Below are 12,792 nucleotides of genomic sequence, written 5' to 3'. Positions count from 1 at the left end.
TGTGCAATAGGTAATTTTCGCATGAACAAAGCAAAGTTTATACTTGATGGCTAATGAAAGTGAAACCTTCAGTTATTTTAGGTGATACTCTTCACATGTGGTGGCGCAGACTTAAATCAGGTGATATATTATCACAGTTAACATGCATTGTACCATGCATGCCCCTAAGCGTGCCTGTAAATTTGTAATGTGTCTGTGAAATGAGATTTTGATGATGTTAAAGTTCACACAATCTCTTTGCACACACCATTAACTGAAGCAATGTTGAAATGAGTGGTTGGAGGAGGCCGAACCCAGCATCAATTGGTATTCAAATTTCAAAGCATCTCTATTGAGACTCTTTATTCTTATCGGTATTCAAGTTTGATAAATAAGATATTTCTCTCTAACAAAATATTAGAACAATTTCAAAATTCGAATCTCTATTCACCATTAATTAACAACAAAACAGAAAAATTGTAAATATAGTCTGTAAAAGAAGGAGGACGTCAATACTAATAAAATTACTCAATATTCAAATGTTTAACTTTATTGTTATCATAGATATCTTATACTTATTATTAGTTATTACTTATTACTCTTGGAAACGAATAAACATAAATTTAAGAAATAATCAGACAAAAAAATTCAGTAAGAGCAAACAACCCTGATTCTCAATTTCTACATTTCTCAGGGCAATATAAAGACCTTTACATTCTGACGTGACAGAGACAAACATTCTGTTCACACTTCGTAGGCGTCAATGTAAGTAAGATGCTACATGGTACGTGCTCCATCCTAATACGCTCCTGAACTGAACTGTAACCATGTCGAATCAATTCAAGCTTTTTTTAATCGTTTTCTTCTTCTGGGTCGAGTTCAAGGAGCCACAAAATACAAGTCATTATGGTTAAATTACAAATCCCAGAGACAGCTTTCAAAACCATGTAGCACTTTTTCTTTTTGGGTCTTTAATTAATTTAGCACATAGCCCCCCACACAATACAGTATTTCCCACCAGGCTCTCTTCCCCATAAACACAATAAAGGTCATTAAAATAAGCGCACAAAGCTGCTTGCTTACTTTACTAAATTGTTAATTTCATGGGTTTTTAGGCAACAGCAACCCTGCACTGGCAATCCCAGAAGCTTGTTTTCTTGGTCAATTTGAGCTGAGTTGCTATCTGGGTTGGTTTTGCTCTGAGTTGGTCAGTGACTTTGAGGTTCTTGCAAAAGGACCCACAAAACTTTATTTTGTTCTACCCCATCTCTACCATTATTGATCAGTGAGTCATCTTCTTTGAACTCATAAGTGTTTGGTTTTTGTTCAAGTTGTTCTATGCAGGAAATTGTGATTCTAGTTCTCTTTATCTGAAAAAGTTTGGCCTTTTGGTTTCTGCTGGGTTTGTTTTTAGTTCTTATATACATGAATTCATAGTTTTATGTTGCCTTTGGCCTTGTGATTGTGATTTTGATTGGAGTTTCCTGGTTTCTATAACTGCATAAGTTTACAGAAAGTGAGAAAACTGATTGGAAGTAAGATTTTCTTGTCAATTTGAAAACTGAAACTTTGATCATAAAGTAAGTTCCTTTACCAATTGCCGTGGCTTCTGGTATGTTTGGTTGGTGAGACACAAAAGGAAAATGAGATGAGATGATTTTCCTAGATTTCAACAATGAATGTCACAGTGAATCGTAGTGAAGATTTTTCTTTTGAGCTAGAAAGCAGAAGTTTTTGGATTGTTTTCTCTTCATTTCGTCCATTTCTAGCAGCAGGCATTAGTGGGGAGGATAATCATTCTTTTTTTTTAAAACCAGGACTCCATTTTAGAGATTCATATTTTGATCATCACTCTGGATGAGGTCAAAAAGTTCTTTTACTGCAGCAGATCATGCCTTTGTTTTATGTGTAGTGGAAAACATCATAAATACAAAGTATGTTAATTTTAAGTGTATTGGCCCTGCTGTTACTGTAGGAGGATGTTTCTTAATTCTCTTTCACTTTTTGGATTTCACCTTTAAGGAAGTCATGGTATTCCTTCATGCCTTATTCTGTGGAGTGTCTTTACTCTGTAATTTGTACCTATAATTGGGATTGTGTGGTCTACTTTATTGATCATCATGTCGGATACCTGTCTTACATTTTCATTTGCATTCTGACAAAAGGTGCAACACATTGTGTTTCCATTTGCTTGGTTCAGTCAGTTTAACTGGGGATTATATTTGCCAAAATCCTATAACTCCACTTGCACTGTTGATTGATGCATAAATCATATCTAAACTACCTTAACTTTTATTAGTCTCATTATGTTCTTTTTTATGGATAAATCAAGTGAGCATTTCTATTGCTTGTTGCAAATTTGCAACCTAAACTATCCTTTTGTTTTTGTTCTTGCACTCATTTTGGACGTTATAATATTAGTACCTTAGTATTGGTGTCCTTCAGTTTTTTTATTATGCTGTCATGTAGGGTGAACTGAACAGATGGACCGGACTAGATTTAATATGAGGATGCGTTGTTCTGGTTCAACACCATCAGAGGAGTCAGCTTTAGATCTCGAGAGAACCTGTTGTAGTCATTCTAATTTGCCTTCCTTAAGTCCGCCAACACTTCAACCCTTTGCATCAGCTGGACAGCATTGTGAGACTAGTGCTGCGTACTTCTCCTGGCCTACTTCAAGTCGATTGAATGATGCAGCTGAAGAGAGGGCAAATTATTTTACTAATCTGCAGAAAGGTGTCCTGCCTGAAACTCTTGGTCAATTGCCAAAAGGGCAGCAAGCGACTACATTGCTTGAACTGATGACTATAAGGGCATTTCATAGCAAGATCTTGCGGTGTTACAGTCTTGGAACAGCAATTGGCTTTCGCATTCGACGGGGTGTGTTAACAGATATACCAGCTATCCTTGTGTTTGTTTCAAGAAAAGTTCACAAGCAATGGCTCAGCCCAATACAATGTCTACCTACTGCTCTAGAGGTCAGGAAAGAATGATAGTAATGATTTGATTCTTCATTCTTGTTTTGCTGAACAATTATTTTGTGGAGGTTACTGATGGGTGCCACCTGATTTTCTCTTTTGCACTTAATCAGGGGCCTGGAGGTGTATGGTGTGATGTGGATGTGGTAGAATTCTCATATTTTGGTGCACCCGAGCCTGCTCCCAAAGAACAATTGTACACTGAAATTGTAGATGATTTGCGTGGTGGTGATCTATGCATTGGCTCAGGTTCCCAGGTATTTTTAGTTTAATTTCCGATCTTACCTTGTTTATATGAACTAAACTATGGATGTGGAATTGGGAATGCACTAAATTGTTTGTATGTCTGTTGTGTGTGTGTGTGTGTCTGTTGAATTGCTAATAGAGAATGATTGTAATATTCAATTTGTTAATAATTATAGCCTTGATTGAGGTTTCATTCCTATATCATGTGTACCATCTCATTGGTCAGTGTCCCGAGTCCAGTAAACCAAAGTCAATGGCTTATTGGGCTAAGTCAAATGCTGCTGCCGCAAGAGCCATTGGCATTTTCCTAATAAGATAATTGTTGAAGTGCCTGCTTATGTTTACTACTTAAATCTGGTACCTTCATTTGGTACTTAAGTAATTCCATGTCTGATTCTGTTTACTTAAATTAGAATAATGGTAAGGACACTGTTTCTTTTGCTTGTACTCAGGTGGCAAGCCAGGAGACATATGGGACTTTGGGTGCTATAGTTAAAAGCCAAACTGGGAACAGACAAGTTGGTTTTCTCACAAATCGCCATGTTGCAGTTGACTTAGATTACCCAAATCAGAAAATGTTCCATCCCCTGCCCCCTTCACTTGGACCTGGTGTATACCTTGGTGCTGTAGAGAGAGCTACCTCATTTATCACAGATGAGCTCTGGTATGGCATTTTTGCTGGAATTAACCCAGGTAATGAGGATTCAAATGTTGGTTATGTGGCATAGATTGCATTTGGAGCTTGACTATGTTTTTCTGACCATTTTGTTAACGGAACAAACTCTATCGTAAAAAAATTTCACAGTTCCATGATATAATTAAAACGACTGCATCAGTGTTTACTTTTCGTTATCTAGTGTTTATGCCTACATTTGTCCCAACCTTTCCTCTTTCTGATGTCTGGGAAACACATGCTGATGGTGTCACATTTACCTACTTAACTCATTGGGTGCATGGCTACTGATTGTGTTTGTGTTTGTGTTTGTGTGTGTGTGTGTGTGTGTGTCGATGTCATAGGTACCTTGTTTTGGGACTTCTTTAATATTTGCATATTTAACATTAAAAGATGTGGTTTAATCATCACTAGTAAGGCTATCTGTTCCTAGGATTGTTAATATCAACATGGACAAAGATATTTTTTATGCAACTTTTATGCTTTTTTACATTACAGGCATGCGTCTCTATATCTAAAGTTATCCTTTTTCCTCCTCACTATGTATAAGATCCCTCCAAAAAGAAAGAAACAGAAGGAAGAGCAATACATATTCATCTTTTTCTTTTATGTTATTGCAGAGACATTTGTGAGAGCAGACGGGGCATTTATCCCATTTTCTGATGATTTTGACATGTCTACTGTTACTACATCCGTGAAAGGTGTAGGATGGATTGGTGATGTTAAGATAATAGACTTGCAGTCTCCGATCAGTACCCTTATCGGAAAGCATGTGATGAAGGTTGGAAGAAGTTCTGGCTTGACAGCTGGAACTGTATTGGCCTATGCCCTTGAGTACAATGATGAGAAAGGCATATGTTTCTTGACTGATTTCCTTGTTGTCGGCGAGAACCAGCAGACGTTTGACCTTGAAGGAGACAGTGGAAGTCTCATAACACTAAAAGGTGAGAATGGTGAGAAGCCACGGCCGATTGGGATCATATGGGGTGGGACTGCAAACCGAGGCCGTCTTAAATTAAAAATTGGTCAACCTCCTGAGAATTGGACAAGTGGAGTTGATCTTGGGCGTCTTCTCAATCTCCTTGAACTTGACCTCATTACAACTGATGAAGGGCTAAAAGGTTAGTGAAAGTTGCCAATTTTTGCTCAGTTCACCCTTAATTGCATTGTATTTGTGCATCTTCAAAGTTTTTGTTTGTAGTTGGTCTGCAGATTTCCTCTTATTTTCTTAAGTCATGATCTTTGAATGAACTTACAAGGACAATTGCATATTGTGCATCAACTAAGACAAACCTAATATGAATGAATTTATAATATCATTTCTTATTAGTCTTTTCACGTCACTCGTTATATTAGCGCACGCGTGCGCACACGAGAATGTCCATGTCTTGATACATTTCTGTGTAAATGCTTCATGCAGTGGCTGTACAAGAACAGAGGAGTGTGTCAGCAACTGCAATTGGATCCACCGTTGGTGACTCGTCACCTCCTGATGGGTTACTTCCAAAGGAAGGGCCTGAGGAGAAGTTTGAGTCACTGGGTCTCCAAATCCAGCGTATCCCTTTAGAAGCTGAACCTGGAAGCCTACCTGTGAGTCCGTCATTAGTAGAAACAGAGTTCCATCTAGAAGATGGGATCAAGGCGGTTCCTAGTGTTGAGCATCAATTCATACCAAGCTTCATCAGAGGTTCCCCACTACATAATATGAATCAGATGGGCAGAACAGTTTCTGAGAATCTCTCATCATTAAGGAATGGCTGCGACGAAGATATTTGTTTTTCACTGCAGTTGGGCGACAATGAGGCCAAGAGAAGACGTTCTGATACTTCAACCAGTACTGTAGAACCAAAATGAACATGCTTGAGATCTCTGGCTTTAAGCTTTGGGAACCGACCCAGGCTAATATTGGTAAGTTAAGTTGGTCTGTAATCTTTGATCTCTGATGGAGTTGGCTCCAAGGGTCCAAGCTGATATCTGTAATCTTGTTATAGAGCAATTGTAATCCAGCTGCCGTGTTAAGTCTTTCGGATTTTAAGGCTGGGGATTTGAATCCAAGCGGAGATCCACAATCTCAAGTACCCTTCACATTTTCTATCTTCCAACAAGTTGTTCTTTGTGTCTCTCATTTTCTTGTAATCTTCTTCTTATAAAAGTGGAAGGGCTGTGTCTAATGCCGGATGCAGATCTGCTCGATAGGCGATAGCTCATGGTGCAGCATTCAAATGCCTTCCACGAAGTCACTAACACAGAGAGAAGTCTTTTAAGTTTTAACGCTTTCGCCATAAGAGAGTAAGAGACTTCTGTGTGTTATAATATAGTCAACTTGTTCCTCTCCATGAAGTCCATAAGTAATTTAGATTCGAAAGACATAAACAAGGCTTTAATTTTTGGTTTTGATTTTTGGCGACTATAACTGGAGACCCTTCCTTCAAAGAAGAAACCTTCTTAAGATGCCTCTATATTTTGGCTCCTTAGCTTTTTTAGAAAGTATGTTTAGTTTTTTATATATTTTAACAACTACACCAGACTTCTAAGTGGCTCCCTATTATAACTTTTAGCTATTTAAGAGCGAGATGAGGCTCTCTATAATTTAAAACATTCATTTTGAGTTATTTTATGTAACTTATAAATACATTTAAAGTTTTAAACTATTTAATCTCCATTTAAAAAATAATATAAACTCAAAATTAGCTAAAATAAAGAGCACTGATACAGACGTATTTCTAAAGTGGCTAGCCAAAATGACTTTTTAGCTATTTTAATTAAAATTTAACTCAAAAATTGCTAGCATTGTTAAAGATGCTCCAAGTATAATTGTTTTTTCTCTTTTGGCTAATAATAAGTATGATTATTAAAATTCTAAATTTTTTTGTCTCTATTTTGATTATATAGAACCAATTAATTGCTGGACTTTAAATATTTTTATTTATATGATTATGTCATAAAAATAATATAAAACTAAAATATTAAAATCCGCCTAGTCCCTACCTACGCTTACGCCTAGACACCTAAGCGCTAGTCTCCGGATCACCGCCCGACTAGCGCCTAGCGTTTTTTAGAACCTTAAATTTATCATAACCCCTTTGCCCCGATCTCTCCAAACCTCATCAATGTATTGCAAGATGATGAGAGATTCACAGACTGGTCTGCCATTATGGATGAGAACCGGGATTTTCTTCCACAGTTACTCTGATCCTCATCCCAAAAATGCTATTTACACTAAAAAATTGCTGAAGCTTGTATTGTTCCTGAGCCAATTCTCATGCTGGTAAAGGATTTGAGAGATGTGCGTGTCAGTTTTTTAAGCAAGTAATGCGTCTGCAATGTTATAGATACCTCAGGAAGATGCGAGCGTGGGAACTGAAAACAGATTGTTTTGCATCGAGGACATGTGGAAAATAGTCTTTAAAGTCATCAATTAGTTTGATTCTAATGACCACATCAAAAACTTACAGTTGATGGATGCTATAGATTTAGACTTTTGATCTGGACTCTTATGATCCTATCCTCCTAAAATGGTTAGCAAGAAACCATGAATCCCGGTTTCACCAGTATTATCCAACCACATCAAGAGTGACGGAAGTTTTGATTCATTGAAAGAAGTGATTAATTTTTATTGACTTGTATGGTTAAATTTTTATGTTGTCATCGCTTGTTATGAACAAAATTGACGTCAGCAATATCCCAACAAAGGAAGAGGCAGATAAATAGAAAGGAGGAAGGAAAAATGCAAGTGCAGATAATGTGTGACACCTTCCGAACTTCAAAAGTTAGTTTGGTAATATGGAGTTATCAAATGCATACCTCCCCCAAGTTTTTACAAAGATGGAAAGAAACATAAAGTGGACCGAAAATGAGCACAGGCTTCATGGAGTGGAGCCGCATCAAAGACTCTACCAAAGATGCTTCCCCCTTTCCTTCTTGAGAGAAAAATTGTACCCCCCGAACTATTAGAACATACTCCTTTCATATATTTAACAAATGGGAAGACACATCAAAGTGTCTACATTATTGTTAGGATACGTAATAGATGCTACATAACATTCAGCAGACACACGGACACACCAAAGTATCTCTCACCAGAAAAGTTTCAACTTTCAAGAGTAGTACACATCTGAAGAGTTTTATTTCTGGACTTTCTCATACCACTATTCCACACCAAGCCTCTTCTTCATCTCAACAACAAACTCATAAACCTTTTTCTGGTCAGCAAGAGATTTTGAAACACTCTCCTTCTGCAAGCACCTCTTGGCCCATGAAATCAGCTTGGGGCACTCGGCCTCTATACTGAAGTTTCCAAGTGTCTCATAAGCATGAAACCAGCTGTAGAATGTGATGAGAGCAATGTCCAGGAACCCAAATCTCTCACCCATGAAATAAGGCTTGTCTCCAAGCTCTCCTTCCAACACCTTCAGGACTTCAATGAATTCCTTATTTGCTGCCTCCTGCTCTTCTCCTTTTGTAGTCCATATCTTCTTGCCCGCATCATATAACTGCAAGTTTCGCAGGCCATGTTAGTGACTATTCATTCGATAATTTTAGGCCAATTATAAGGTTGCTTATTAAAACTGACACAGAAATCATTTTCTTATTCATGAATATCATTTCAAATTTTGTTCAATATGCAATTTAACCTTGAACAAAAGCATTTATCCAATGATGTTTTACTCCCGTCTCCCCATTATCACTAATTTAATTGAAAACAAGAAAAATCCCTTAAAAATGTCTGCTTCCTTTATCTCAAAGAGGAGATCTTTCACAATCATAAAGAGAATATAAACAGAACCCAAATCATGCAAATCCCCAAATGAATGAAGCACCAAACAGTCCCAAATGGTGCTAAACAAGTAAACTAGCAAACCAAAATCACGTACCTCTCCACCATGAAACAAAATTACAATAAATGAAACGATATTGCAAATTAAAATGAAGAACGAAGAAGATACAAATACAAAACGTTACCTTCTTATCAATGAAATCGGCCCAGAATCTGGCCTGGGCTCTCTGGTAAGGATCAGAGGGAAGCAGAGGAGCCTTATCCTTCCATACTTCATCAATATACTGCACGATGATGAGCGACTCACAGACCGGTTTGCCATTATGGATGAGCACCGGAATCTTCTTGTGGATCGGGTTCATCTTAAGAAGCAGTGGGCTCTTGTTCCTCATGTCTTCTTCTCTGTACTCATACTTGATTCCCTTCTCGGCCAGAGCTACTCTGACCCTCATCCCAAACATGCTCACATAACCGTCCAATAGAATAACCTCGTCCGCCATGGAAACTGTTCACAAAGTTCTTCTAGCTTGCTTGCAGGTATTGCGAACTAACTCGGAGACTGCAAGAACCCAAAGAAAAGCAAGGGGGTTTTATAGAGGCGTTTGAAGTCTAATTAGTTTGCATGTGGTATAGTCGTGGCTGATTTTGAGATAGATGTGTGGCGTGTTGGATGACGTTTGCTTAAGAAAATGATGTGTCTGAAATGTTCTAGGCTTCTAGCTTGTTCGGGACGATGTGATAGTGGAAATTGAGTGCTGTGCTTTGCGAATATGCCATACCTACAATGATGTCTGTAGAATTTTGGCCTTTTTGGTCGTGTAACTCTAGAGTCTGGGAGAAACTGTTCAAACTAAGTAAATTTCATGAATTTACTTTATTATATTTGAAGAGATTTTGCTGTGACAAAGAGGGGAGGAGAGAGAGAGGAGGGGAGATTTTGCTGTGATCTATATACATGATTTAAAGCGAAGCATAATGATTAGTTAAGAGGATGAGCAACGTTCCTTTGCATTCAAGCATAGCATATAATGTATAAACTTGTTATACTATTGATAATATTGTCATATGCATGCATGTCAAATTTTTTTTTTTTGAGATGATCATGTCATCCACTATATAGGACTATAATAGAACCAGTAACAATGACAAATACAGGAATTAAGCTCTGTAAATTGATCAAATTTGTTTATTAAGCAAATATTAATGCTTTTCGTCAACGCATTAGGTAACGTTGATAATTAAGTATGGACAAAGGTAAGGTTGTAAAATCACACCAAAAAATAGCGGTCGTGACTACTTATCTAATTCTAGCTTAAAAATTGCTCACTTACTTCACTAAGAGTTTTTTACTCTCATTTACCCAATCTAACATCTATTGACAATATTGCCCTCATTTTAATTAATAAATTACACTCATCTCTCTCTCTCTCTCTGATCTCTTCTCTCTCCTCCCCTCTTTGATCTCTTAAGGGTTACAAATGTAATTACCCAAGTCAAGTCAGTTTTAGGCATAAAGACAAGGAATACTGTAGATGTAGATGAACACTTGTCGGATGATAATTGTTTGAGAGGACTGTAAGGGCTAGTTTGGGATTGCTGTGACTTTTAAAAAAAACTGCTGCTGCTGTATTGTGAAAATAATCAACTGTGAATTAAAACAGTTTCATGTTTGGTAAATAATATTTTTAAAAGTGCTTTCTGTACATAAAACAATTGCAGAGTGTTTTTATCCACAGCAGCTTCTAAAAGCAACCTCTAGGCTGCTTCTAAAATCTGCTGCCAGTGACCTATAACTTTCAACTAAAGCTGCTTTTTATTTATTTACCAAACACAATAAAATCTAAAATTTTGAACAAAAGCTGATTTTTTTTTAAGTGAAGTAATCCCAAACGGGGCCTAAGTCTTATATGCATGTTTTCAATTCTATACCATTGTGTTTTATTACCTTCATTGTCTTTTTTCATTGAAAAAAAATTATATACCATTGTGTCGTATTTATCGTAAAGCAAATGACATAATTTATAGATTAGCGCAACTTGTTAATTTCTGATTTGATGCGTTTGTTATGTCTCCTTTGACATATAGTGACACTTCACTTATTAATAATAATTTTAGTTAGGGACTTTGATTCTCCAACTAAGGATTGAAATATCTGCGATATTTCCGATATATCTTCATATATCTCCTTTTTTAAATGGGCCGATATATCTTAAGGGGTTAATATCTTATCTTCTATCATTTCCTCAGAAATTTCTCGGATATCGTCAAATATTCTCGATATCTTAGATATTTGGGATATATCCCCAATAAAGTGAAGAATTTTGGGATATATTCCCGATAAAGTAATTAAATATCTGTAAAATTTGATTAAAAAAAATAAAAAATAGAAAAGACTCGGTAATTCTCTAAATGCAAATTTGTGTGAAAAGAGATCTCCTGAAGAGAAAATTTGGATGAGGAGAAATCCCCTCAAGGTGAATCCAGGTGAGGAAAAATATCCTCAAGGCATGATTCTGTATGAGAAGTAATTCTTTAAATGCAAATCTGTGTGAGGAGAGATCCCCTCAAAGCAAATATGGGTGAGGAGAAATCTCCTTAAAGCGAATTTGGATGGGGAGTATTCCCTTCGAGAAAAATCTGAGTGAGGATTGGAATTCAAGTGAGGAGAAATTCCCTGAAGACGAAATCTAAACAAGGATAATTAATTCATAATAAAATAATTTCAAAAAGTAACTCATTCATTTCATCCTTCTCAATCATATGGGATTGGCCGATTGGCCTCAATTATATTAAAGTTTCAGACAAAGACAACAAACTATTGAGTTATTATCCTCTTATAGGAGAAACAGTTGGTAGCTCTAAAGAGATCTATAACTATCATGTTCATCACTACAATTTGTACTATATGGGTCATATGCCTTGGTCTGATTATTGCATTTTCGTATACTAGCAAGTGGCTTTTTAACCATATAGAGTCTTTTTTTGGATGCAGAAGAAGTTGACATTCATATGTATTTATATGTATTTTAACCATATAGTCTCTTTCAAAAACGATATATTTTCTCCTATATCCTCGATATTTCCAATTTTTTTTTTTGAATTAAATTCTGCTTACTACCTTATACTTTCAAGGGTTCATCAGTTTATTCCCTGCACTTCGAATTTAATCAGAAAAGTCCTTGCACTCTCCAATTTCATCAAATCGATCCAATCTGTCACTATTTTGTCAATTTTCGCTGTTAAAATGCTGACATGGGACCTTCTCACAGGGAAAATTCCCAAACTGCCCATTGCTAGGCAGCCCGCTGACGTGTCAGTATTGTGAATGCAGATGGGTAGTTTGAAAATTTTCCCCGAAAATTGACGGAGTGATGACAGATTGGATCGATTTGATGAAATTAGAGAGTGTAAAGAATTTTCTGATTAAATTAGAAGTGCAGGGACTGAACTGATTAACCCTTGAAAGTACAGGGTAGTAAGCAGAATTTAGTCGATCCTTTTTTTTTTTCAAAATTTCGATAGATATTTTGATACAGAATTTTAATCTTTGTCCCCAATCTTCCCCCAAAAAAACAAAAACAAAAATTATCTTCATTATATGAATTATATATATTGTTCAAAACATTGTTTGCTGGAAAGATCCTCTTAACTTTGATGACCTTACTGTTAAGGTTCAGAAAAAACTTGCAGGCTGGAAATCCCTCTCTCTCGAGGAGGTAAGTTAACTTTATTAAAATCTAATTTATCTGGAATGCCAAATTATATCCTATCTTGTTTCAAATGCCCTAAACGTCTTACTGATAGACTGAATAAGGAATTCAGAACCTTTTTTTTTGAGAAAAATCACAACCTCGACTAGAACCAAGTTTTTGTAGTATTTACTCCAAAAACGTTTACCCTATTTGTGCTTTGATTATTGACATAGAGATTATACTTCTTTCTTTGCAAGGCATAATTAAAGTCAAACTCACGTACATATGAGAAATGACCGTCGCAGAAGATCATAGTAAGAAAACTTGATTAATAATTTTGAGGGGTGGTGTTGAGAAAAACAAAAGAAATAGATGATGGTAAAAGCAAGACGTATGTACAATTAAGTTTGGAGAATTACTCCAAAAACGTTTACCATATTTGTGCTT

The 12,792-nt window shown here is 36.5% G+C and overlaps 2 protein-coding genes across 4 annotated transcripts; one reads left to right on the top strand and one right to left on the bottom strand.

Annotated features, from left to right (window-relative positions):
• The first annotated feature begins 822 nt into the window (after positions 1-822).
• Positions 823-6,335, top strand: LOC112202264 (protein NARROW LEAF 1). 3 transcript variants are annotated; one of them, XR_002937243.2, is made up of 7 exons: positions 823-1,264; positions 2,449-2,957; positions 3,071-3,214; positions 3,656-3,896; positions 4,497-4,997; positions 5,297-5,784; positions 6,060-6,335. XR_002937243.2 is itself a non-coding variant. In XM_024343207.2 (6 exons), exons 2-6 carry the CDS (start codon positions 2,463-2,465, stop codon positions 5,728-5,730), a joined length of 1,815 nt encoding a protein of 604 aa, XP_024198975.1. In that variant the 5' UTR covers positions 824-1,264; positions 2,449-2,462; the 3' UTR covers positions 5,731-6,335. The 3 variants fall into 3 exon arrangements, 1 of the variants encoding a protein (XP_024198975.1); XR_002937241.2 differs by having other exon boundaries at positions 5,868-6,335; XM_024343207.2 differs by having other exon boundaries at positions 824-1,264; positions 5,297-6,335.
• Positions 6,336-7,687: 1,352 nt separating this feature from the next.
• LOC112166162 (probable glutathione S-transferase) lies at positions 7,688-9,282 on the bottom strand. The gene is made up of 2 exons (XM_024302934.2): positions 8,839-9,282; positions 7,688-8,369 (listed from the first exon to the last, which is right to left on the bottom strand). Exons 1-2 carry the CDS (start codon positions 9,151-9,153, stop codon positions 8,025-8,027), a joined length of 660 nt encoding a protein of 219 aa, XP_024158702.1. The 5' UTR covers positions 9,154-9,282; the 3' UTR covers positions 7,688-8,024.
• Positions 9,283-12,792: the final 3,510 nt, after the last annotated feature.

Source organism: Rosa chinensis, chromosome 5, assembly GCF_002994745.2.
Source record: "Rosa chinensis cultivar Old Blush chromosome 5, RchiOBHm-V2, whole genome shotgun sequence".
Taxonomy (NCBI): Eukaryota; Viridiplantae; Streptophyta; class Magnoliopsida; order Rosales; family Rosaceae; genus Rosa; species Rosa chinensis.
Note: the sequence above shows the minus strand (reverse complement) of the source record. Positions and strands in the feature narration are given on the sequence as shown.